At 36.8% G+C, this 26,059-nt stretch overlaps 1 protein-coding gene across 6 annotated transcripts in view; it reads right to left on the bottom strand.

Moving 5' to 3' along the window:
* PHTF2 (putative homeodomain transcription factor 2) overlaps positions 1–25,078 on the bottom strand; it is a 72,194-nt gene extending 47,116 nt beyond the window's left edge. For all 6 annotated transcript variants that reach the window (XM_026067713.1, XM_026067714.1, XM_026067716.1 and 3 more), the window contains exons 1-2: positions 24,921–25,078; positions 11,774–11,850 (exon numbers count right to left, since the gene is read on the bottom strand). In XM_026067713.1, coding sequence (XP_025923498.1) covers positions 11,774–11,818 — 45 coding nt within the window. In that variant the 5' untranslated portion in view covers positions 11,819–11,850; positions 24,921–25,078. The remainder of the gene's footprint in view (positions 1–11,773; positions 11,851–24,920) is intronic.
* Positions 25,079–26,059: the final 981 nt, after the last annotated feature.

The raw sequence follows: 26,059 nt of genomic DNA, 5'->3' as shown, positions 1-26,059 counted from the left end.
TTTCCAATGCCTGGAACCCTTAACCTAATATGAAGGCCCAAGTCAATTCAAACATCTATATACTCCCGAATCTACCAGCTCCATCCCAATTCCCTTCCCTTATAGCTGCAGGTTCTGCAGCATAATTGGTCCTTCGAAGAATTTAAGTACAAAATACAACAGTCGAAGAATTGTCCAACTTTCAAGTATAGAGCGTGCAGCAATAAATAAGATTCTATCCTTCCTACCCAAAGCAGCTACCTCTAACACGTTTGATTATCAACATGCCTTGCCTCAGCAAACACCTAGTAAAGAAGATAAAGGCATTCAGTTCCTTCAAACATTTGCAAAACTAACAACTCTTCTTCATGCAGTTATTACAGTGTTCAGCATATAAGGGATTACATACAAAGATTAAAAACCCAGCCTTCCTTCACAATGGCAAAGTGTTATTTTAGGAAAAGCAGAATGTGGATGGCTAGTTGGCAGTTCCACCTAGCCATGTTGATGGCACATCAGTATTTTTAATTTTAAGTGGTAGCAATAACTTGAAAACAAACGTTAAAACTGGTATCACAATTAAGAATAGATGAGTTATTTGATGTCTTTGAGGGAAAAGGCCCTGCTTCAGGGACTAACTAGCAGTATAGAGAGCTACATAAACCTGAAAAGTTCTTGAACCTTAAGAACAAATGTGTAACAAGCAACACAAGAACACTGATCCAAAAGTCTAAGCCTTGTTTGTGACATTTAGTTTTATTGGTTAAATTTAAATTGAAAATATAGCTGGTTACTTAGATATACTCACCAGTTTAAACTCATCATAATTTCCAAATTATCACAATAATTTGGAATGGGCTTAAAAAAAATTTGTGTACACGTGTATACTTATTTTATATATACACATGTATACATACACACACAATCTCCATTTGCCAGATTTTTTTTTTGAAACTATGTAAATGGGAAAATACATCATACCCTACTATTCCAACTCCAAAAAATTGTCTTACCATGGAAATTTATTAAAAACATCATAATCCATTGGATTCATTAAAACCTTATACAGATATAACTTTCAAATTTATTTCTCAGAAACAAGATAGACGACAACATGAGCTAAATGTTTAAAATTTTAAATTGCACAACTTTCTGTGAGCAGAAGAAGGTTGTTTAATTTAAAAAAAAGCAACAAAAACTTGGAGGTTTAGCATCCTGAATTAAGTAGGAGTAATTTTACAAATAGATTTTCTAGAAAAAAAGATGATTTGTTTCCTCACAACTAGTTAATTGCCAGGAAATTTTCTTAAATTGTATGAGACTTGGCATGGGATATTAAGCTATACAATTACCTCAGGATGCTTTTTTAAGTGGTCTAACCTCCACTATGTAAAGTATTGAGCCATTGCTTTGCTAGCACAACTGACAAGATAGATATGATCAACACATTTTCCTCTCTCTTCTTCACAAAAATAAACTAAACTCACCCAGTAAAACTAGCTCTTTACTGAAAGATAAAATTAAAACTGAGATCATTTTGAAGTCCAGCCTCATTACATTTTCTATTTTTAAGAGATTATATATACACTCTGAAGTGACCTAAAACAAAAACACTTATTTCTTCCCAATAGAATACTTCAGAAAACATATGATTAGTTTATATATCTGAAATTTGGCTGGCACCTGTACAGTCTGTTTTTATAAAATCTAATAGCCATTAGCATAAGTAAAAAGTTAAGCTATTGAAACACAGCCAATTCTAATTTCAAATAAAGCCCTATGCTAAGAGTCTCTGCACTGCATGTTATTTTTTCGCAGCGTCTTTCTCATAACAAGCTGATCAATAGGCCATATGTGCATCAAGACTGAATTTGAGCTTTGTGAATGACACTGATATTCACTTTAAGTTAATGTAGTGATGGTATCAATGTGTAGTCCAATACGCACAAAGCCTTCTGATTCTAATGGAATTGATCAATATTTCAGGAGACATCCATAATTAATGTCAAAGTAGACTAACAAAGATTATAATCCTAAGAATACATAGCATTTCCTGCTAATCTTAAAACATTAATGTCTATCCATAATGAAAAATGCATGCTAAATTTTGCTCTTTAAAACTTTTAAACACGTGTACTGGTAACATCACAATAGTACTACACATCTAAAAGATACGAAATACAAAGCATGGTGAATACAAAACAAAGTTGCTTCCTTGGATCTTCTACTGAGCAAACTAAGGCTTTTAACATCTTATTAAAAATGGCTACTACTAACATATTAGCCAACATGCTTTAATTTTTTTTACAGCCCAGCAGTCTTCAAAAAAACTGTATGAATTTATGTATCAGAATATTTTAATATTAAAATATGCACACATATATACTATAATATTCATTTTAGAAATATCTTTAAAACTGCTTCATATTTAGTTTATGTTGAAGTATATACTTTTACATATCAGAAAAATCTTTTCCCTTTTTCTTAAATAATGGAAAAGGATTAAAGTTATTTTACACCCCATTTTATTTCCTACATAAACTGATCTACACCACAGCAAAGGCCACAATCTAGTAGTTCAGCAGCATAATTGTCTCTGTTGGAGCTGATTTCTACTATTTGGATGAATCTTTTTCCAAGATCTTTTTCATTTTCAAGATCTTTTTCATTTTGTTTATGGTGGGTATGTGGATAGGGTATAAAAACTTAGCTCATAAACCAGAGATGGAAATTGTCAAACAATACTAATACACTGTCTGCTAATAGGGAAGACTTTAGTAACTTTTAGTCAAATGGAGAAGGAAAGTGGAACAGATCAAACCTGCATATCCTAATGAGCAGAGCTTTGAGATTTATGACTCCTGAATAGTTGCTTCTGATTACTAAAAAATTTTGGGATTCCCCTCTCTTCTCTCCACTCACTTCCAGGAGGAGAGATGAAACCAGCTATTTAGAGTAGAACAAAACAATTTAAACAACCCTTTAAAAGTTTCATTCTTGACGATGTTTGAATTACTAACAAACTGTTTAAATTCTGGCAATAACTGCAACAGAACTGAACTTAGAGCCATTTCACAGAACAGTAATTTTATCAAAGCTTACTTCAAAGAAACGCTCCCTTTCAGAGTACAATAATGCATAATTAAACATTTATTTATTATGTATTAATATTTTTCTCTCAGTCATTTGAGATTAATGCTTGTTAACCTCAATCAGCCTTATTCATTGCCCTGAGTAATAGTTTACAGATTTAGCATATCTACTAAAAACATAAGTCATCTTTTTTATCTCACAATTAAATGTAAAGGAAAATTATATGCATAAGAATAGTCAGAACCAGTTTACAGTCTATACTAAATGAGAGTAAAGGAATAACCAACATCTACCCTGAGCCATTTCCTAATGACATATTCTGACTAGGGCCAATTTAGATACCATTTCTTTGGCTTAAAAGGACAACAGAACAGAATTAAAAATAAAGCACAAATTGAACAAGACTCCCTCCGTTTCCTCTCTGTTATGAGCTTACAGCATGATCTATCGCGATAACATTTAGTCATTGTCTAATTTCAAATTGAAGTTATCACAGAATCATGTAGGGAACCTCTGGAGGTCATCAAATCCAACCTCCCACTCAAAGTATGTCCCATCACAGCAGGCTGCTCAGGGACTTGCCCAGTCGAGGTCTGAATATCTCCAAAGACTGGAGATTTCACAACCTCTCTGGGCTCCTGTCCCAATGCTTGGCAACCCTCACAGTAAACATTTTTTTCATTATATCTAATCAGAACTTCCTCATGTTTCAATTTGTTTGTTGCCTCTCATCCTATCCCTGCACATCTCCGAGAAGAGCGTGATTCTGTCCTCTCTACACCCACTCAGCAGTAGTTGTGACAGCAGTAAGACCTCCCTTTGCCTTCTCTTCTTAAGGCTGAACAAACCCACATCTCAAACTTTGTACGTTATATGCTTCAGCCCTGTAATAATCTTGGACGCCCTCTACTAGACTTGCCAAAAAATGTCAATGCCGTTCTTGTCCTGGACAGCCTACAGCTGGATGCTGCACTCTAGATGTGGTCTCACAAGTGCTGAATGGAGGAGATCAGTTGCTTTCCTTGACCTGCTGGCTACACTACTGTTAATAGAGCCCAGGTATGCTTCAAATGTGAAAGATTTAAGATCTCTGTAATACTATTTTTTTCTCTGTAATTAGATATTTGCACAAAATAAAGCAGCCTCAAGAAATAACTGGGAAAATAAAAGCACTCTAGCAGCCTCATTATTCAATATCATTCCCTGAAGACTACTGAAAATTCAGCAACTCCACCAGCATTTCCACAATTATTTTAAAATCGCATTGCCATTATGCCCCTGGATCATTTCTACTTCCCACAGCACCCTTCCCTTGTGCCAGCACATCCATCTGTGTGGTTGAAAGAGAAAACTGATTACCTGGGGAAAGAAAAGAAAATGTTCAGGTACTGTTCCACAAACATAATGAACCAGTTCAAGAATCATTACTACCAACACAGGGATTTCCAACTCTTTTCTCCCTCCATCTCTTACATATGTTCAATTCTTTATAGAACCACAGCCTTAGTTTAGTTCCCGGATTAGTTCCCTGAACAAATTCACCAGGCAGATGCATGAATGTGCATGTAAAGGCAGGGCAGGCAGGGGAGCCATCAGTCAGGCAAAAGGCAGGACTGTTCCCTTCAGCCATAGTCTCGGTTTTGAGTGATTTTGAATCTACTGAACAAGACTGCTTCTGTAACTTGAGTTTTGTCTCATTGAAACAAAGTGCTGAAGATAATCCCAACTATTTGGCTGGCTGAAAACTTCTCTACCCAATTTCAGCACTACATGGAATGCAGCAGATCTAAATATAAAATACCACTTCTCTGTGCTTTCAAAAAAGTCAGCTCCAACAGCTGTGGTGTTTTGGCACTCGAAGGCTGACCTTTTTGAGTTGATGTAGTTTCAGCATCCAAAGTCTTAGGTGATGTAGCCATAACCTAGACCATCTGGCAAAAACTGTTTTGGTGCCAGGGTTACCAGTGCATCATGCAAATACAATGCCAACAAGGAAGTCAGGTGGTTTAAGAAAACTGGATATATTTTTTTCTGTTTCTTTGTTAACCTGGCAAGTATGATCTTTGACTAATGAGCAGTAAAACACAGAATATTTCAGATCTTAAAACAATGCAATTAGAATTGTAATTTCATTTTGCCCTTTAAAACAGTGAGAAAACATCTCATTAGTTTTACTGTGCCCTTTGACAGCAATACCCAAGAGATACCCAAAACTCTGTAAAGCTGCTTTAGCAAAGTTAACTGATATGCAACCAGATGCAGGATTCGGGTTGCATTTCCTCTTCCCCTGCGACCATTCCCAAGAGAAGAAATAACTTTAAGAAAACACAGCTTAATTCCCTCTTGCAGTACTAACACCAAATTTGTGTTAAATACTCAATTTTAGTGGCAAGGATTCTATGGGCGTAGAAAAATCAATAAGCTGTTATGGCAAATTTCTTGTTTCATCCTAAAAATAGTCACCAACTTGGAAAACCAGACCAAAAATTGCACACCTACTATTACCTGTGAAACTTGAAAGTATTATAAGAAGTTAGTGCAAAAGTTATTGACAATATTTTAGATTATTACCAATTTTATTATTTTTAACATTTGTTACTCTTACAGAGGCAAGATTCAGATACACATAAAGCATTTAATTAAAGAAACTGAATGGTCAGAAATGTACTCTGTCAGATACAGAAATTGTTTAAAATAATAGTTTTTTCCCCAGAAAAGTGTAAGTATATGTTTTCAGTGCAAAAGGGACAATAAGTAAAGGAGGAAGCAATAAACAAGTCACACAGAGACACAAACCTGGTAGGCAAGGAAGGGATAACAAAGAATGACAAAGAGCAAATCCTTCCGGCACTAACTGATGGGTCATTAAGAAACTGCAGACATGGCCAACCAGGACTTTGTAAAGAAGGAGGGGGGGAAAAAAAAGAAAAGATGAACGTGAGGATTTTTAGATAAGAGGAGGGCCTGTGGGACTATGCAAAGCGTCCTAAGGAATATCTGGGGGACGAACATCAGGGAGAAACAAGGAGGGGGGAATAGAGAGGAGGGGGAATAAAAGGGGCCAGTCGCATGTAAGCAGTGGTCAGCCAGCACACTTGTCTGATCAAACCCTGAGCCTGATCACTGCAGTCTATCCTATCTTCTTATTAAATCTTTTCTTAACTATCTTTCTGTGTAATCTCACACTCTATCCTGTATATAAGTGCTGTAAGGACTAGGTGGCAGCAACTGGAGACAGGAATGATTGAATTTGGACCAGCAACTGGAGTCAAGACCTTGGGCAACAGCGGCCCCTGCATGTGTGGTGCCAGCAACTGGGGCAAGGCGAGTCTCAGTGCCAGCAAATGAAGCAGGTGAGGGCCTTGGCATCAGCTCCTGGAGTGGGCCTGGGGCTACTGGAGGCCTGGGCTGAGTGAAGAGAAGATCTCAACAACAGCAGCTAGAGTGTGAACCACAGGTCACAGTGCCTCTGTGCCTGCACAACAGCTGCAGGAGGGGCTGGAGTACTTGTATTTTTTCCCTGCCCTGGTGCGCATGGGTGCATGTGCTTAATTTGCTAGCAAAAGTCCAGCTGGACAAGCCAGTGAGCAGGAGGTGCATATAGTGGGTAAGGGGCCCAGGATCTGGGCAGAGATATCAGACAAACAGAGGGGCTATGCTGATATTCAGAGGACCCACAAGAGCGAGGGTGCTTATGAGAAAAGCAAGGTGAGGGCATGCATCCATTTGCTAGAGAGCAACAAGCTGGACTAACAGTCAAGTAGGAGGCCCATACAGCACACAAGGGGGCTCAGTATCTGGGCAGCGATAGCAGACAGAGGGGCCATGCTGCTATTCAAGGGATCTGCAAATGCACATGTGCTTGTGAACTACAGATGGAGGGCCTGTATGCTTTCATGAGTGAACTTCAATCTTTACTGCCCAGAGAGGAGGTAGGGGACCCGGCTACCCATATTTATGTTTTATGTAAGTTCTAGCAGTGTTATACATGGGTGTTGCTGAAGGCAGCACCTTGCCTGTGGCAATCTGTATAGCTGGCTGTGTTAGTCTCCTCTGTGTGGGGGTATGCATGCCTCTCAGACACACTCAGCCTATTAGTTGAACCTGCAGACAGGACAGCAGCAGCCACGTCCATCAGCCACCAAGAGAGAGAACTCTGGGTCCCAGAGCCTGCCAGAGGCAGCAGAGGCCTTTACAACCTCCCTTAACAAAAACATTACGATGGTTTTCTCCATAAAATTCATCAAGCACATTTTTCAAAGCAAGTTCAATATTCTGGTAAACACACATAGTCCTAAGGATATTTATTAAGGAAGTACATATATGTGAATACTTGCTTTCTGTCTGTCTGGGACCAAATATACCATTCTAGAGAGCAAGACAGACACACTTGCCACACCCTCTTAGCGCGAGAACCACCGCAACAGGCAAGTGTTGACAACAAGCTAGCAAACCCTGTCTGACCTCACTGACAGGCCCAAATAGCTCAGTATTGCACTCCCAAGTATGTCCAGGACCGGGAACACAGTATTTTATATTGCTCTGCACAGAGTCAACTTAAATCCAGGAGGAGTTATCTGTTCAGATTTCATGCCTTACAAAAGTATCCATAGCACTTTGGAAACACAAGCTATCACTGGAAACAGTAAAGCTATGTCCATGTAGTTGTACATCTCAAATAACAATCTGTTATAAAACACTATCTGAAACCCTACAATCCAACTTAAAATAATGGAAAAACTATAGCATTTTAACAAGACAGTAAACAAGAGCTGCTTTGCACTAAAAACAGAGTAAATCTATTACAACAACAAAAAACAAGTTTACATAATAAAAAGTCTGACCTTTTAAATGATTAAGCACATTACTAAATCATCCTTGTGCAAGGAGCTCAATTTCAGACAACAGAATGAGTCATGTGAGTACTTGGTGTTTGCAAACACCATACAAGTATAGGCATACAAGTAGGGTTGGAAGTGCTCAACTGCTTTGCTCAATTGCTTAAGTCTTTCTATTAAAGAAATATAAAAATGTCTTCACTTTTGAGAAACCAAAAGACCTTTGCAATTCAGTAGAGAGCACTGAAGTGCAAACAACAAAAAAAAATACATAAAAAATAAAAACACAAGGAGGAAGATATCTCCTCAATATTTCTTCTTATCCTCATTCAGTCCCTATCTACTAAAATAGATTTTGTTTTATGTTGGACTATAAATATCATCATCAGTTCTCCATGATCTTTGCTGGGTATTCATACATCAACTCATTAATCTGCATACCTCCACAAAATAAATTATTCTCTCCATTGTATTACATAGGCAAGTCATCTCAGTCTGGTCATGACTTAAGAACCAGGATTGCATTATTTGCCCCAGAAACAATGCTGTACTGCCAGAACATGCAAATTATCGATCCCTCCCCATTTTCAGTTTACTGAGTTCAGCTTTGTGCCATCATAAGCAATCATATAATAGAAGAGGATCACAAAGGACAATAAAATGCCGCCTTCCCACTTACCAGCAGCATACCCCTTCCTTTTGCCCAATTTGAAATCTTTAGTACAAACAACAAATCCACAGGGGAAAAAGTACTGTGGAAGACACGTGAAAAAAATCAAAAACACAGGTGAAAAAGCCTAGATGCTCCCAGGAAAGGATTACACACCGTACTACAGACAAAAAACCTTAAACCTTATCAGCCTGAGCCAGGAGAACCTTCAATAGACCAGGCCAATCAACAACCAACCAGGAGGAATTAGAAGTCTGCGTGCAGTTGCAGGGCTACATCTCATTGGGATCATGCAGACGTGCTGCAATAGCTCACACGACTGGAGTGCTGCCATGGATGGACACAGGCTCTTTAGGAAGGACAGGCCAGGAAGGCAAGAAGGGGGGCTGCCCTTCATGTGAGAGAGTAATGGGAATGCATGGAGCTCTACCTGGGGCATGTGAAGGGACAGCTGAGACTTTATGGGTTAGGATTAGTGGGCAGACCAACATGGGGGATGTGGTAATGGGTGCCTGCTATAGACCGCCTGATCAGGAAGAAATAGATGATGTTCACAGGCCCTGGTCCTTACGGGGGACTTTAACCACCTCTGTATCTGCTGGATGGAAAACACAGCAAGGCACAAGCAATCCAGGAGGTTTCTAGAGTGCATTGATGACAACTTCCTGACACAGGTAATCGATTTGTGACTAAATCTTGTCCAGACCGTAGAAAACATTGATGTCTGCTATAAGCAAAATCTTATCTCCCCTGAAGGTAGCCCAGCCTTTCATGAAGTAACAGGAGTCACCTCATCACAGTTCCTAGCTCTGAAGGCAATATGCAATTTCCAGATGAGCAGACTTCTGTAAAAGCCTGCAGAGACTTGTAATAGAAACATTGATGTTGGTATAAATGAAATACAAGCAGAAACGTGTGTGAAAGCACTGAAAAGAACAGCCGAACAAGAATATGACCTGTATTGATAATGAAGAACACTATTCCGAGGACACTGCTCCTCACAGTAAAGTTGAGGAATGGGTTGTTTAAGACCAGAAGGTCTGCCCTCCATAAGACCACAGTGAAGTGACTCATCAGCAGAAGATCCTGCATCCTAACATCAGGAGGATAGAAAGTTGCAGCATATCACATATGGCATTCCTTTTCCCATCTGTCTAAAAGCAAAATAGACACATATTTCAAACAAACCAGGAAAAACAGACAACAAGAAGCAACTTTGCCTAAGATTTATGGAGGCTGCTTTGGACTCTTGTTTGCATCAAAGGACCACACCACAACAACTATCAACTTTATATAAAAGTTGAACAATATAAAAGATCTGTCCAAATGCTAATTCATCACCACTAATCAAGTATCACCTCACAGACGTGGTGAGGATCTGATAGCCAGTCTTTCTTGCATTGCACACAAATGATCCTGGCCAGACTGCTCAAACATACGACTTGCTGCTTGCAAGCATTATCAGTTCAAGAGTGTGAGTGAATGAAATCTGTGAGAGAATGTGTAGGAGTGCGTAAAAACAACTTCGAGTTTTTCTAAATAAGTATCACCTCCCCTTTTCATAAGATCACACACTGAATTTTGTTACGTTAAATCTTCGAACAAGTCACCCTCCAAACCTTTATGAAAGCTGGACGAACAATCAAGAAACAGTTCCAAAAGTAGCAACTCCATTTGCACTATAATTCCACTGAACATGATTGTCTTATGGACTCAGTCAGCATTACAGCAGGAAAAATAGTATACTATCACAGAATTAGGACTACATAGATATGCCCTGAAAAGAATAAATGAACTTGAGAAGGAAAGCCATACAACACCATTTCCTAAACTTTGTTATTTAAGAAATTCAGCAATCCAGTTTTTGACAGGGTTTTTGGAGTGTAATATATTAGATAGTTCATACTTACAGCCTACATCAGACCATTAAAGAGATGCTAGCTACTGGCGAGAACCCAGAGGGTTGGCTGTCCTTTAATCTTCCTATTATATATATTTCAAAAATACTTTTTGAAAAGCTTGAATGGGGGAAGGTCCAGAGAAAAGAGTATAAAAACAACAAAACAAATTGTCTTCATTAAACTCTTAATAATTTTCAAATCTTCAATACCTATTTGAATGTTCAGTGTAAATTTAGTCAGCAAAATTCATTTTTCTTCTTTTTCAACTGCATTTTTAATTCACAACTAAAAAGATCTCTGCACAGCATACTGGTGTTGTTATAGTTTTGGAAATTAGCTGTTGTTTAAACTAGAAGTTAACTGAATTCTTTTGGTTTGAAGACTGCTTTCATCCTCTCATAAGGACAGGCTGCACACTCTCAAAAAAGGCTGCACATTCTCAAAAAGAACAAGGAAAACAATAATTGATTAAAAGTGAATCTAAATCATGGAGCGAAATAAATAAAATAAAATAAGCCTTGTTTATATTTTAGTAAAGCAGCAAAGAAACCTCAAAATTTAGCAAATTGCTCAGCTTTTTAAATGCAATTTAACTGAATAAGCAAACTGCAATACTAACGTCAGGAAAATTTGAATCTGCCAAAATAGTAAAGTAGAAAAAGACAACAACTTTTCTATGCACAAATGTGACTAAAAAGATACAGTATCAGGAGAGATTGTAACTGTGGATCTCCAAATGAGACCTTTCTCTTCTTTCCCCCCCCATGCCCCCAGTATTTATTTTTATTTTTTTAACAGCTTCAACCATTAAAAACTCCACACCGTATTAGGACTCCACTTTGTATTTGGATTAGATACTGACAGAAAAATATGTTTTAATTCTTAACTTTATACCTTGCCTTCTGCTTTTCTTCCAGTCAAGTTTGGAAAACACTGAAACACAAGGAGTCATGTATGCACTATACAAACAACATTCTCCTGTACACAAGTTTATCAGTCAACATTTCATTGAGAAAGAAAGTTTCTTTCATTTTCTCTCAAAACAAGTAGCCAAAGGGGTGAGGAGTTTTCAAAATACAACAACAGCTATTCAATTCCATAAGATACAGTTACTAACTACTTACCTAGTTTTGGAATAAAAATTTGAAGCTACTAACTCTCATACTATGCTACCCAATAATACAGTGGTATTTTATAGCTATATACACTTTATACATAAACCCCAGTAAGCCCACTCTTTTCCTCCACCATTTTTTTTAGCAGTCACCACCCATAACAACTGGAAAGCTTACCTTTTTCTGGTACCAGACTATAGCATCAGTTACTTTGGACGCCATTTATTCCACTGAATTCACACAGTCATTTTAGGCTGTTAACAGAAAAAGACAAAACTTTACTTCCACCTTCCATAAGAAGGCCTACCTGGAAATTGCTGAACAGCTATACTTATGTTAAGCCTTGCCTCATTATTATTTCAGTAATAGTTTGGTGTTTTTTCCCCTACGAAAACAAAACCTATCAATCAGCTGCTATTTTCTCCATCGTTCCCAGTAAAGCCTAAAGTGGCAGACAGACTAAGCTTTGCTGTTTCATAACTAGTGCCTCATGAGAGTTGCATTACATGCAGCCTTTCCCTTCTTTTTTTTGCATTTTTGGACAATGAATCAACCTCTAGTTATTGCCACAGAATAGTATTCTGAAAACAATATAAATCTGTTATAAAATCCAAGAAGAAAAGTTTCATACAGATTATTAGACGTTTTTGGAGAAAAAAAATCAGTTCTAGAACTCTATTAATTACAAAATTAATACTCTCTCACTAAAACAGTAGATTAAAACTAAATCAAAATGAGATAAGCAAGGCATAATGATATGTTTGTTTTGTTTTTTTGAAATAACAGTAGTAGTAGTAGTAGTAGTAGTAGTAGTAGTAGTTTTTTCACATTAAAACTAATAATATCCGATTGTAGCTTATAACCTACGTTAAAACGTTCCTCCCTTGAAAACTAACTTTAAAAGTTTTGTTCCATGTCACCAGTGAGCCAGAGTTTGGCTAAGTTTACAGAAAAAGACCATAAAAGAGAAAACTCTAGATTTAGATTTTTTTATTTTTTATTTTTAAAGCAAAGCACTCTTTCAGTAAGTTTTTACCCTTTCATGGAAGGGCAAAACAATTATACTACATATATTCTCTTATACAGAATAGTCTGTAAAATGAAAGGAAATATTAGGCGAGACTTACGGAATCCTTTCTGGACATTTTATGATATGCAAGTTCTTTCAAATATGAATGCCTTATCATTGAAACCTAACCCAAACATTTATAAGGTTATTTCACAATTACATCACTTCAGATATCAGGAGATTAAAAACACTACATTCTTAAATTATTTTAGTGCCTAAATTTCAAACTATTCATTTTCATGGGGAGGGACCAGGGGGAGGAAAGAAGGAGGAATTTAAAAAGATAATGTTAAAGTATTTGCCAACAAATCTGAATATATTGTCTTTAATATTCTTTTATCACTGATTTCCTTTAAATTATATATATAGAGAAAAACAAATACTCCATACTCAATCTCTGATAAAAAAAAAGTCAGCGGGGCATACCATACTACCTTCGCTCTTTTAACATTAGCACGTTAGTTGTTTAAAAAAAAATAAAGTTTTCAGCCTCACATAATATCCTAATCCTTCCTATATCTTACAAAAAAGTTTAAGAATGCCAGGGCATTTGCTAAGCTTAATGCTTAGCATTTAAGAATGCTAAGAGAAGATTAAGAGATGTGTTTACAGTATTTGCACATAGAAGAAAAGAAATTTGAGAGTCCTTCATCACAGAAGAAAAATATATAATGCCCTACACATGGAAAATGAAACTGCACAACAGATTAAAAATAAAATAAACCTCTTTATGAAATGTCTAAGCATTGGAATAATTTAAGACACTTTATTATACATTCTCTAGCACTGAGAACTTTGAGAGTTCTCCCTCCAAAAAAAGCTTTTCTTCAAAAAAAAAAATTTAAGCTGTGAGAAAAAGTATGAGATTTTTTTTCAATCATGTTATGCAGAGATCAGATTACTTGATCACAACAGCTGTTTGTAAGAAAACCACAAATGACTCTCTCTCCATAAGAGTCCTGTCAACATTCTGACCTTCCAAGGCATTTTTGGAACAAAATGAAGACTTTCTTAAAGATTCAGTTCTGCACTGATGCCTATTTATTCAGTCTTCCTCGATTTCTGTATAGATGTACTCCTCTTTTACACAGTGAATTATTTTAAAGACATCATATTTTGCAAGTTTAAACATGCATTATTTACACTATATTATAAACATTTAATAAATAGATTGATTTTAATACAAGCTTCTGAGGATATCTAAGAAACAAAAGGCAACGCATTATCCTCTGTTTAACAAAGCTTTTTCAAAAAAAAAAAACCCCAAAACACTCATATATGATCAAATGCCCAAAAGAAACTATGTTTAAGATTATAAATAGTATAACTCCAATTTGCCTATACAACTTACCCAACAACAAAAAATTAAAACACAGAAAGAAACGTCTCTGTCACAGCACAGACAGTCATTAACCAACTTCAGAAATACTGACTTCTGCTGCAGCTGAGCCAATCAACACTGCAATTTTTCCACTGTTAATATCATTGTGTAAGCTACAGCAAGTTAGTTAAAGCTGGCAACCATGGCTGTGTCCAGATTTATGATTCTTTCTGACCCGTTTGTTCCTGATAACGGTAGCAGTTTAACTGAGAACAACTATCAGAGATTAATAAAACATTAGCACAATAATTACTTATAAAATAATATTTCTTTCTATCAGGTAAAACATACAGCCCAACAGAGACTTTTATATAACTCTGCATACTACATAGATTGCTTACCCTTCTTTTTCACCTCATACAAAGCTTAAAATAGGATTTCCTTGTTTGTAAACATGTTTTAAGCAAAAAAATTTAAAAAGGTTTACTATACTGAACTATAGCCTGAAAGCAATGTAAAATCCTTAGACATACATAATCTCCACATATAATGTGGTCTGCAATTGTACAGGTACAATTAAAGCACTTCCACTGCTCAGGGAACAACTCAGGTAGGAAGAACTCCGTATCAATTTTAATGACACTCTGCCCTTGTCTTCCCCTCCCCGTGACCTCATCATCCTGGAGCATCTTGAATTCCTTCTCATTTCTCCTCACCCAGCCTCCCCTCCCACATACAATATACCCTGCTTCCTACCACATCCCTTAATAACAGGATGAGAAAAAGGTAGCAGGAATTCATTATCAAAGAACTGTTAAAACTTGCACAGAAACCTTTCCCTCAACAGATGCATTAACTTCATCTTTTACTCTACATGGTCAATGATCTTCAGGAAACCAATAGTAATTTATGAATCCAAGACTTCCAGCTTGCTCATACATGGCTGAAACTGGACAAGTCATTTTTAAAGGCAGCCATCTTTTTTTGCAGTAGTTCTCAAAGCCAATCAAAAACCCTTTGTCTAGAGAAAAGTTACATCACAAAATTATAAACCAAGTATAATGAAGAGGTTTGATATTCATTTCTTTGATTTCTATCACCAAATTTGTTATTTAGATTACCCATGGTGTCTGTACAGTAGACCCTCCATGTAGATTATCTTTAGGTGTTATTTAAGGCATTATGAATGCCACAATACACAAACACAGTGAAGATGCTTTTAAAAGGAAGTATCATAAAATCATAGGATTGATGTCTCAAAAGAGTTTAAGAGTTTGGTGTGCTGAGTAAAGAAACCTTTACAAGGACATACCACATGATTTGTTTAGGAGATACACAACAATTTTTGAGACAGAACTGAAATGAAAGGCAAGAAGATTCACTTTTATTATTTCTAGACTATGCTTCTGCTTGCAGGGATTGGAGTTTGTTTGGCTTTTTTTGATTTTTAGAGACAGCTTAATGAGTTTGACACATTTGGCCTGAAGCTAAGTAAGCTGGATAAGAAATGGATCATGAAAATTTAAGATATGTAAGCTGCAGCCTTGGCTCTGATTCTGTATGGCTACGCACAACTCATCCAGCACCTAGACAGGAAACTCTGTATTGCAACAGTTTCAGAACTCTTCACATTCATCACAAATCAATATTTTATTCAGCTGACAATTTGTATCAATATCAACCCTGAACTCAGGACCGTACAAGTTGGGCTCTAAGGTACATTGGTATCTTAAAAATGGATAAAATGAATGAGTCAAAACAGATGATATACATCCACAAGCACAACAGAGCACTACCTATTCTTCTGCCCTCTTCTCCACCCATCCTCTCTGCACCCAGCCCTTTTTTTTTTTTTTTTTCATATTGTACCTCAAATACATGCATTTGAGGCAAGGACCAGCTTTTGCATTCAATTGTGCCATCCTCGTCCTCAGTTATATAGTGTTCTTTGCATAGTAACTACAGCAAGGTAAGTAAGTAACTGGAGACTTAAGTGCAATACTAAAGATGATACTCCCAACTTTCAGAGCTTACACAGAGCATCCAAATACATCAGCTTGATCAAAACATCACTACAGCATCTAACAGACCAGTCACTACAATTCTATGAAACTCACAGTTCATATGATGAATAACAAGCTACAGTTTTTGATCAAAAATGCATTACTTCCTTAAAGCTAAAAATAGATGACCACCTGGTTGTGGTGATTCCTATTCAGAAGAGTTGTTTTTCCTCATATCATAGCACAGTCACATTCTAATTTAAATAGGCATAAACTACACCCTGCAATCAAATGAGCAATTTTTCAAAAGCTACCAAAATCTGTATTTAAGAGTCTTCAGGTATTTAAACACTCAGTGAAGCAGTAAACAGTGCTTATTGTGTAATAAACAATTAGATACTACAACACATTCAAATAAATTTAAATTATGTTTTACAATTTTACTTACATATAGAATGTTTTAGAGACCCAAGTCAGACAAAATGGTTGTATTTCTAAACTACAGCCTACAGAAAATAATTTTGAACTCTGACAGCAGTTCAGAATAAGACTGTGTTCCTCAGATTGACAAAGATAAAAAAAAGTTCACTGATAATTTTTGGAGAAATATAGAAGACTAAGCAGTGTCAACTAGCAAAAGGATATCATTAAAAAAAATGCAGCATAGACAAGGAAACATGGCAATTACTTGCTTTTCTTGCCTGTAAGCACTGTGAATCACTAAGTATTTCAAGGAACCTATTTCTTTTACAACAATCGTAACCTGGATGGCCAGGATATCATCCAACTGTTGAGCAAGACTTGAAGGTCCTTCTCAACTCATTCTGATTATAGAATGAGGAAGTTGCCATGTTTACTAAATGTCATTAACAGTAAAATTGCAGAGAAGTGATATTTGTCATGAATGGTTTTTGAAATGCTGTTTTACTCTTTCAGCAGGAAAACTTCTCACAGCAACACACTAAAGACAGCTGTTAAAATATTACTACTTAAAGCTATGAAAAAAACTAGAACTCTGTATCAACTGCCTTCCACAACAGACCTATTTCACTTTTACGTTAGATCCTCCATATTACAATTTCACAATCACAGCCACAATTTCACTAAGATTTCCCTGTACAAAGAGTCAGAAGAAAAGAGACAATGAATCAGAATGGTAAAATCTACTACCTAAACTACTACTTTCCTAGCAACATTTGTATCATAAGAACTCACTTAAAAGTAAAACAAGATTCCTGCTACTCTGAAGCTAGAAAATAACCTTAATAAGAAAAAAAACCTCACTCTTTCTTTACTTTCCAGGTTCAACATCAAAATAAAAGTTATTATCATTGAATTGTTATCATTATTTGATCTTTTAACAATTTTCAATAAACTCAATAAAGAGCTTAGTCACATTATGCACCCACTATTGACTGAAAAGCTTCTTGACTCATGCAAAAACAAACCAATAAAAATATCAATGCAAAAAAAATGCATCAATGCAAAATTTACCCAGGGTCTTAATTCCTCCATTCAAGTCTATGGGAGTTTTGCCACTGCTATCACCGAGAAGAGGATTAAGCCCTTACAGTAGTCTCAAATGACACATTCATTTCATGTGTATTATCATAAACCATTAAACCTATACTTCCCTTTTATAAAGGAACATCAAATACAATATAATGCACTCAGTGTTCTGCTCAAGTACTTTATCTATGCAGTGCTGTTCTAAAAACAGCATTTCAGAATTGCAAATTGTATACAAGCAAATGAGAAACTTGTCATTCCTGGGTTCACACCTTTCAGTGGAAATTTTATCATGTTTTTCTGAACCAATGAAAAAAACATATCAGATACTACAAACCTAAGGACCATATCCAGCAGCCAGAATTAAAAGTACTCACGTTGCCATGTCAGCCAGCCAAGACCCCCCAAGCTGCCGTCTTGCAATCCAAGGCCATGATAGTTTGTAAATAAAATGGAATTAACATACTTGCTTTCCCCAAACAGCAGCAATAAGTTTGCTAAACTTAGATACTAGCATTCTGCAATACACTGTTCATGAAAGAGAGGAATGAATTCTCAAACCTTGTTCTTCACTCTTTCTTAGGAAAAAATAAAAATATAAAACAAAAAGGGAAGACAAAGTTGAGCATCCTTAGATAATTGTCTTGGGCGTTCTGTTGTTTGGCTGGTTTGAAGGGTTTTTCAGACCAAAACTAGCAACAATAAAATGTGAATCAGACCCCATGCTGGCTGCTATACTGTATATCAATCACTGCTATGTATAAACACAGTCTTGCCAAATGTCACATATGACACAGACATTTGCCAGCATGTCTATAACTGCCTGTGCCTTAGGTAAGATATCACATATTGAAAAACTGATAATCTCTCAGGCTGCTGTTTTTTGCTCACAGACAAGAAACATGGGTTCTGATTGCATTCCTGTCACTATTTATTTTTTCATAAAAGTTCATACTCTTTATCACTTCACCTCCAAAGCAGATAGCACAGTTACAGCTGTGGCACAAAGTGTGCAGTGAGGATCACTTTCCAAGTTTTGATGGAAAGACAACTTGGTTTGACCATCTTCAGTTCCACAGTATAAACTCCAATATTTGAAGGACAAAAATAGCAAGAGAGTATCACAAGTGTCTGCTAAAGAGTACTCATTTTGCCAATGAATTACACAACTGTCTGTGAAATAGTAGCAAAATGTTGAGTATCATAATTTCTGAGGTTTATTCCTGGTTCTGGGAAAGAACACTGAGCGCAGTTGTTGCAACTAGTGTAGCCATTTCTGGATTCTATGCCTTTAGCCTTGAGACCTGTGCAAATTTCTTTGTTTTGTTATATAACTGCTTTCTGCTCATGGCTCCATCTGAAATGTCACGATTTCATAGTTACCTTATTTGTAAAAATGATGGAGAAGGACTCTGTACTGAGAAGTCCAGCATTCTACATCTCTCATAATTTACTCCTGAGCATGCTGCAGTGTGTATTAATTAGTAAAATGCTCTTAATGTTTAAACATATTCTACCAGTTAATGAAGTGGAGAAAATTCAAGCCCTTAAAGGTGATTATAATCAATTTAACCTTGCCCCTTATCTTTTGTAAGAGATGTTAGTTACAAAATTCCCATCAAACCAAATGCAGCAATTGCTGTCAGCATGCTGGATCTACAAGTTATGACATTTCTTAAAATGTTGAATATTAAAAAATTAAATAAAATACAGTATTGTATATGGTTGGATCTCAAATTCTGCTTTTTTATCCCTGTTTTCTGTACTGAGATACTGCACACATACATACATATCCCATTAAACACATTTACAATTTTATAATAAAAAACCCTAAAATATTAAACATATATATCTGCTCGTAGAACTATATTGACTTTATTAATACAATTTTTCAAAAAACATAATGGAATACTACATTTTCCATTCATATGCACATTCTTTTTAACAAGGACTCAAAAAGAAGAAAAACCTATATATAGTGGCCATCTTGAAATAAAATGCAGTGCTCCTTTCCTTGTCCTCGTGATATTAAATACAGCAGTAATTTTCTACAATAATAAATCTTACTCACTGAAAATATCTATCTAGATTATCATAATATAACAAAGTCTTAGTGTTTATCAGTCACCAGGCAAAGCATAGCAGAGCTGTGGCTTCTCGATGAGTACATTCAGGAAGTTGAAAACCACTTTTAAATGACTAACTTTGCATCATGTTCTACAAATAGTTATCCAGCAAGTTTTTGAAGCAGCTTAGGCATGAAGTGGCTGAGCTGTCAAAAAAAGCTGCAGCTCCTTATAGCAGCCACTATTCTGCATGAACACAGTAGCAAGTGCTAAGCCTAAATATATATATGTATGTGTATAGGTTCTGGAGTGATCCAAGCAAGGAATTACAGGGTGACAAGTCTTACATGTATATCTGGCAAGCTCCTCAAAACAATCACTAAAAACAGAACACCTTTATACCTGAAAAATTATCTGATAGGGTCTAATCAGTACAGTTTCTGCAAAGGAAGATTACATCTTAGTCTACTGGTACTTTTGAACATGTCAAACTAACTGCTAAACAAGAGCAAGTGACAAAGCACACAGACTTTCAATGTCTTCAGAAGGGGGTCAAACACTTCTAAAGAAATATACTGCAATTTGTGAAAAGTAAACATTGCCATTGATTAAAAAACTGCTAGAAAATTAAAATTTTGAGGTCAACATTCTTTATTGCAATAGGCTAGTTGTTTGATAATATAAAGACTAATAGCAGCATCCTATCTGAATAAAATGGCCTATTTATTGCCTACTCAGGTGCCTAAAAGCTACTAAATCACAGACAGCTTGCCTCCTAGGTCTTCTGTTCAATTACAGCCTGAGGCGAAGTGCTTGCAAAATCTTGGGAACTGGTTTTGGATCCCCAGCTCTCCTTCACATAGATGTGTCCTAATCCCAAGGCTACATCTGGATTAAATTTTTCTGATCTGCTCTCTTTATGTCTCCCTGTCTTTCACATATCTGACTGCACTGCAGTGCCAGAGGTAGACCCCGAGTATTTCATCCAGTATATAAACGGCCTAGTGGCTAGCTCATTCTGGAGATTTAAAACTCAGGCCACTCAGGATGAGAGCACCTAGAAATCAGGACCTCCAACTTTTTAAGTATTCTGACCATTGGATTTTTATGAGAAAGACAGATACGGATATCCTTGACCCCACTGCTTCATCAGGCCCTCAGAAGACAGCTAATGTTAAATTACAAATAAATGGAGATGCCTCACATTTCTTGCTGGTTCCCAGAGCTCTGAAGAGGGAACTTCAGCAGAGACCACCCACTAAAGGCACTGAAGGTACACACATAGCCAAAGAATAAAGTTAGTGTGGCCTTTTGAGGTTACACAACTGTTTAAACCATTCTAAACTGGTATCAACATAGCCCCCCTCTCTCCCCAGTCACAAGTTGTCATCCCTCTTTTAACCAATGCTGGAACCCATCACACAAGAAACAGCTTCCAGGAACTTACTACCATTACTAAATGTGTAGTTGTCATCTGAATTAGCTCCATGGATCTGTTTACTGTAGACCAAGACAAGCATTAATGTCAGTGCCAGCAGTGAGGCAGCCCTGACTGAAGTGGACCGTCCTGGATCCACACCCTTGATCCCACCTACAGGCCTTCAGAAGTACCCATTGCTCTGTTAACTGTATAGAGTTAATCAAGACTAATTCAAAGTGTTTCCTCTCTCCTCCTATTTAAACCAGTAGCCCAGAATTTTTATGACCTACTACCTATGTCAAGTCCCTAAATTATGTGAAATGAGTTCTGCCCTATTATTCCAAACCTCAAGTTTCTGTAAGTAGGTCCAGCAATGTTCACTGTATTTATTTATTATATATCAGTAAGAAAAAGGAACATTGACGTAGTAATATTTCCAGATGACAATTGATCTTACATTAGCAAAACTTAAGAAGATGGGTGAACTTTAACAGCAAATAGTCCACATAAACAGAATGCAATATCAAAAATGCAAATGATATCTAGAAGAAGGGGAAAAAAATGAACTGCTTATACCACACAGGGCTGTAAAATCAGATATCACAAACCAGGAAAGGAAACTCAGCAACTCAGTGAACTCTTCTGTTCAATATACTACAGTCGAGCACGAGGTATCTGAATAAATGAGGAATGACAAAGGAAATATTGCAATACCATTCTATTAATTGGTCACGCAATCTGACCTGAAATGTGTGTACTTCATCTGAAGAATAATATTTAAAAATTGGGGGAGGGTGGAATTCCAAGAAGGGGTATGAATTATTATACACTTGAAAAACCCTCCTGTTAAGACAGGCCAATACGAACAGAAAAATAAGGAATTAAAAAATTAAATAAGACTTCATAAAGTAGAAAATATAGTAAATAGAACAGAATAATAGCTTCTCATAACACAGGGGACTTCATTCATTAACTGAATAAGCTAAAAGTTTGGCTTTGCTATCCTTTAAACAGAGAAATATTATATTACAACACATAATTAGATTGTCGAACTCATTACCACAGGAAGTCACTGAAGCCAAGATTTTACTCAGACTCAAAAAGAAAACAGCTATTTAAACATATAATAACAATAAGAAGAAAAGAAAAAACACACACAGATACAGCTTAAGGAATCTCAAGCTTCATGACCCAGCATAAAAAAAGATAAAATTAAATTAAAAAACTCCTAAGAGATCACCAAGACATATTTGGTCACACAGTCTACCTAACCTGACCCCACAGTGACTGGTACCAAATAAAAAGGAAAGAGTACAAGCAACATGGCAAGCATAGAACAAACTGTCCCTAAGACAGCTGAACACGAAGAGTGTATTATATTGCATCTGCCGACGACTTAACTCCAAAAAGCATCTGGTGCTGGCCAACATCCAACAGGCAAGGCATGCGTGACTTCAAATTTGATGTTATATGCCTTTAACTTCTTCTCCCACCTTGCAATTTTTTTTTTTTTTTTTTTTTTTTTAGAACAAGAACCATAAGTTCATTTGCAAATAGAAGTTCAATCCAGTGCTTAGACTCATTCCAGGAAATGTGTCATCTTGCTTTTTTGGGATATGTCCCAAGACCACCTCAAATGATCCAAGAATAAAATAAAGACTAGCACTATGTGTTTCATTTGAAGAGTATTCCCAGTAAAAATGAAATGGGGGGGGGGGGGAGGAACCTTACACTTAATTTACATGCAAGAAAAACAAAAAAAACCTTCTATGAACTGTCTGACATCCTTCCCCACTGAAAAAAAAAATCTCACAAAGATAACCTACATTCCCAAATTTACTGATAAAATAATGGATATCTCTATATACACATTTGTTTGCTCTAACTTTACAGCTGGCCCTGTTCTGAGATGGGATTGGATCAAATAGAAAAATTTAGCTTGGTGGGGACTTCTGGAAGTCGTCTATGATTACATGTAAAGCATACCCAAACATTACATAACAATATATTATATCCCTATCTACTATTAAACCTTTTTTCCCTTACAGGAAATTTTCTTTTCTTTTTTTTCCTCAAAAGTTTGAGGAAAATTTGAGGATAATTCCTTCAAATAGTTACATGCTTCCTCTGTACCAGTGAGAAGCACCTTTATGGATAAGAACAATAGGACAGTAAACAGAAGGGAGAAAACGAAGTTTAAAACTTTTAAAGTCTCCTCTTTTTTATGCCAAAAACCAATCTTAAATAGTAGTCAGTTGTCCTTGAATTGGCAGAAGGAACAATACCTTCAGCAGAGGTATCCTAAAAGACTTTTGTTTTGTTTCCTTTTTAAAACAAAAAACATGACAAAAAACAGGTCTACATTTTGTTCCGCAGACAGAAGTATTAAGTCTGGCTTTCTACCAGACTTACCAGTGTTCTATGGCTCCCTATAGTCCGTCTCTTCCTTTCCCAGGACCCTGAGCTTTTTCCTGCCTCCCACTAGTACTACCAAGTGGGCAAGCAGCAGTGTGCACCCTGATGGTTCAGAGTTATGCATGCAATGACTGGGCAGTAGCTGCTCTCTTTCTGAATGGATAAGGGACTGCGTTATAACTGCTTTTCTTCTATGCAAATATTAATTTGAGTCTCTGTCAAAAGTTTTATAAAAATTTGCGGCTGTGTAGGTTTAAAAAAAAAAAAAAAGTAATTGTACAGGCTTTGTGGCCTTAGTACACCTAGCTAGAAATTCATATACGCTGTTAGGCCATGAATGTGTAGGGCATGCCTTTTATTATCCAAAGAACTTCCTCAAAGAAGCTAAAATACTTTCGAATGTCTTTATCCTCACTCACAAAGATCCTGAGAAATGGACAAGAAACTATATTATGATATGCTTCAGAAAAGTTCTAGTATAAATAAGCAGGATGATACAATATTTAGGAAAAGTATGGGAAGACAGTATATGTAACTTCGGAAAATTGGGAAAGAAATAATGTCCGTTGCTTTCCAGTGACCCCTGCCAGCTATTACAGGAACAGCATTGTTCAGCTCCAACTGCTCCACCCTACGCTGCCTAATTAACCTCCTCAAACAAAACTGACTGTCTTGTTAATACATGGATATATTCCTTCTAATACAGCATCAATATCCTGCTTTCTATTTCAAAGCTTACAGAATTCTGAGTTTGCACTGAAACCATACTAATATTAGGTAGCTATGGATACAGCTGGGGACAACTTTTTGAAATGAGATGAGCTAATTCTGCTTTGGGAGAAATCCAGTACTGGAATAGTTGAAGTGTTCCATGGAGTTCACAGACTTACTGACAATTTATTTTTGTATCACATTCCACATAATACAAAAGGGGAAAAAAGTCTACTACAAACATTGGATTAAAGTAACTAGATTTTCAAATTCTTGTTCAGATAACTCAGGCTCATATTTTATCCTTTATAATATTTATATTCAGAATTAAAAAAAAAAAGTTGGCCCCAAAACATACAACAGGAAATTCAGCTGCATGAACGTTCAACTTCAAATGGTGACCAGGACCTTAAATGTATCCATTCCAAGTATCATTCTCAGCCTTTCCTTTCAGAACTAAAAACTGTTTGCAAATACTGTAAAGGAGGGCTCTAGGGAAAAAAAAAAGTCAAAACTGACAGAAGTATGAGGCGCATATGTACATCAGATCCTGAACATCTTACTGAAACAAAAATAAGACTTCTCAGAAGAGGATTATTCTTTCCAGGGAGTCACAAATAAAGCAACAAATCAAATAACATCACCAACCTTCGGAGCTACAGAAATAGTCAAATACATATAGCTATTTATAAATCCAGAGATTTAGTCACAAAACTCTTTTACACTCCAACCTCCACAACAGAAAAGCTTCTCATGTCAAGCATTAATGTCCTGTAAAACATAACAGGAATATACCATTTTGCCACTTACTCTAGAGTGGTCACTCTAACTGTAGCTAAAGATACTAGGATTAACAGGTTATTTCAAGTAAGGCAGCTCTCTCTGGTAAAACAGATACCGTCATCTGTTTATCACCATCGACAAGAAGAAATAAGTGGGCAAGTTACTGATGACACACTGTATTTAGTCTCATTCCTGTAAGAGAAAATCAGTGGGTCAAAATTTTTAAATCAGCTGTATTTTCTATAGGAATGTTCCATCAAAAACAATTTCAGAACATTAATTAAAGTACTTTCAACAAGTCGGATTTTTCAATTAATTACTTTTCCCAGTTAATCATATTACAGATGGGCAAGACTGGCAAATTTGGAACAAAATGCAAGACTCAACATCACTGCTTTTCAAGTGACCAACAACATATAAAAACAATAAAAACCAAAGTTCCAAGCACAAAGCCTGAGAACACGGACTAAAACATAATTAACTGTAATACACCAGGGTTATATGAACTCAGGGAATAAGAAGAGCAAAAGTAAAAGAAGGAAGCACCTGCACGGTTTTACTATTTTGTAATCCTTCCCTCACCCCAGCCCCGTTCCTTCTCCCTTCTCCCCCTCCTCCATTTCTCATAGAAAAGACACCAGAGCATTTTCAGGGAAGTGAAGATGACAGGAAAAAATTTAATTCACAGTGGAAGCAGCCTAACATTTAGTTTCCCTAATTGAAAGCCAAGCAAAACACGTAAACTGCAGAGAGGCTGTCACTAGGTTAGTTTGGGAATGGAAGAAATGGGCTAAAGATAGAAAGAACAGAAAGAGAGGACCAAAGGAGGAGGAAGGCATGGAAAACACAAAAAGGAACACGGATGGAGATGAGGTCAGAGATGAAGGTGAGGATGCTGATATTTAGGGCCTTTAAAGGAAAGGAGAAGAAACAAGTTCCATCGCCTGACAGACGCATTAAAGCAACACACCAGGAAAAGGGGAGTTACAGCAGCGGCCAGGCTTGGCAGACAGGTACAACACACAGCACCAGCCCGCAGCTCCAGCCCTGGAAACGCAGCTGGATGCCCACCAGCCCGCCGAACTTGCCGGGCAGCGGCCAGCGCGGCGGCGGCGGCGGGAGGCTCCTCAGCCCGCCCGGCTGCCCGGAGCGGCGCGGAGCCGCGG

The sequence above is a fragment of the Apteryx rowi genome, unplaced genomic scaffold, assembly GCF_003343035.1.
Source record: "Apteryx rowi isolate R43461 unplaced genomic scaffold, aptRow1 scaffold_261, whole genome shotgun sequence".
NCBI classification, from domain to species: domain Eukaryota; kingdom Metazoa; phylum Chordata; class Aves; order Apterygiformes; family Apterygidae; genus Apteryx; species Apteryx rowi.
This window is presented reverse-complemented; position numbering and strand designations above follow the sequence as displayed.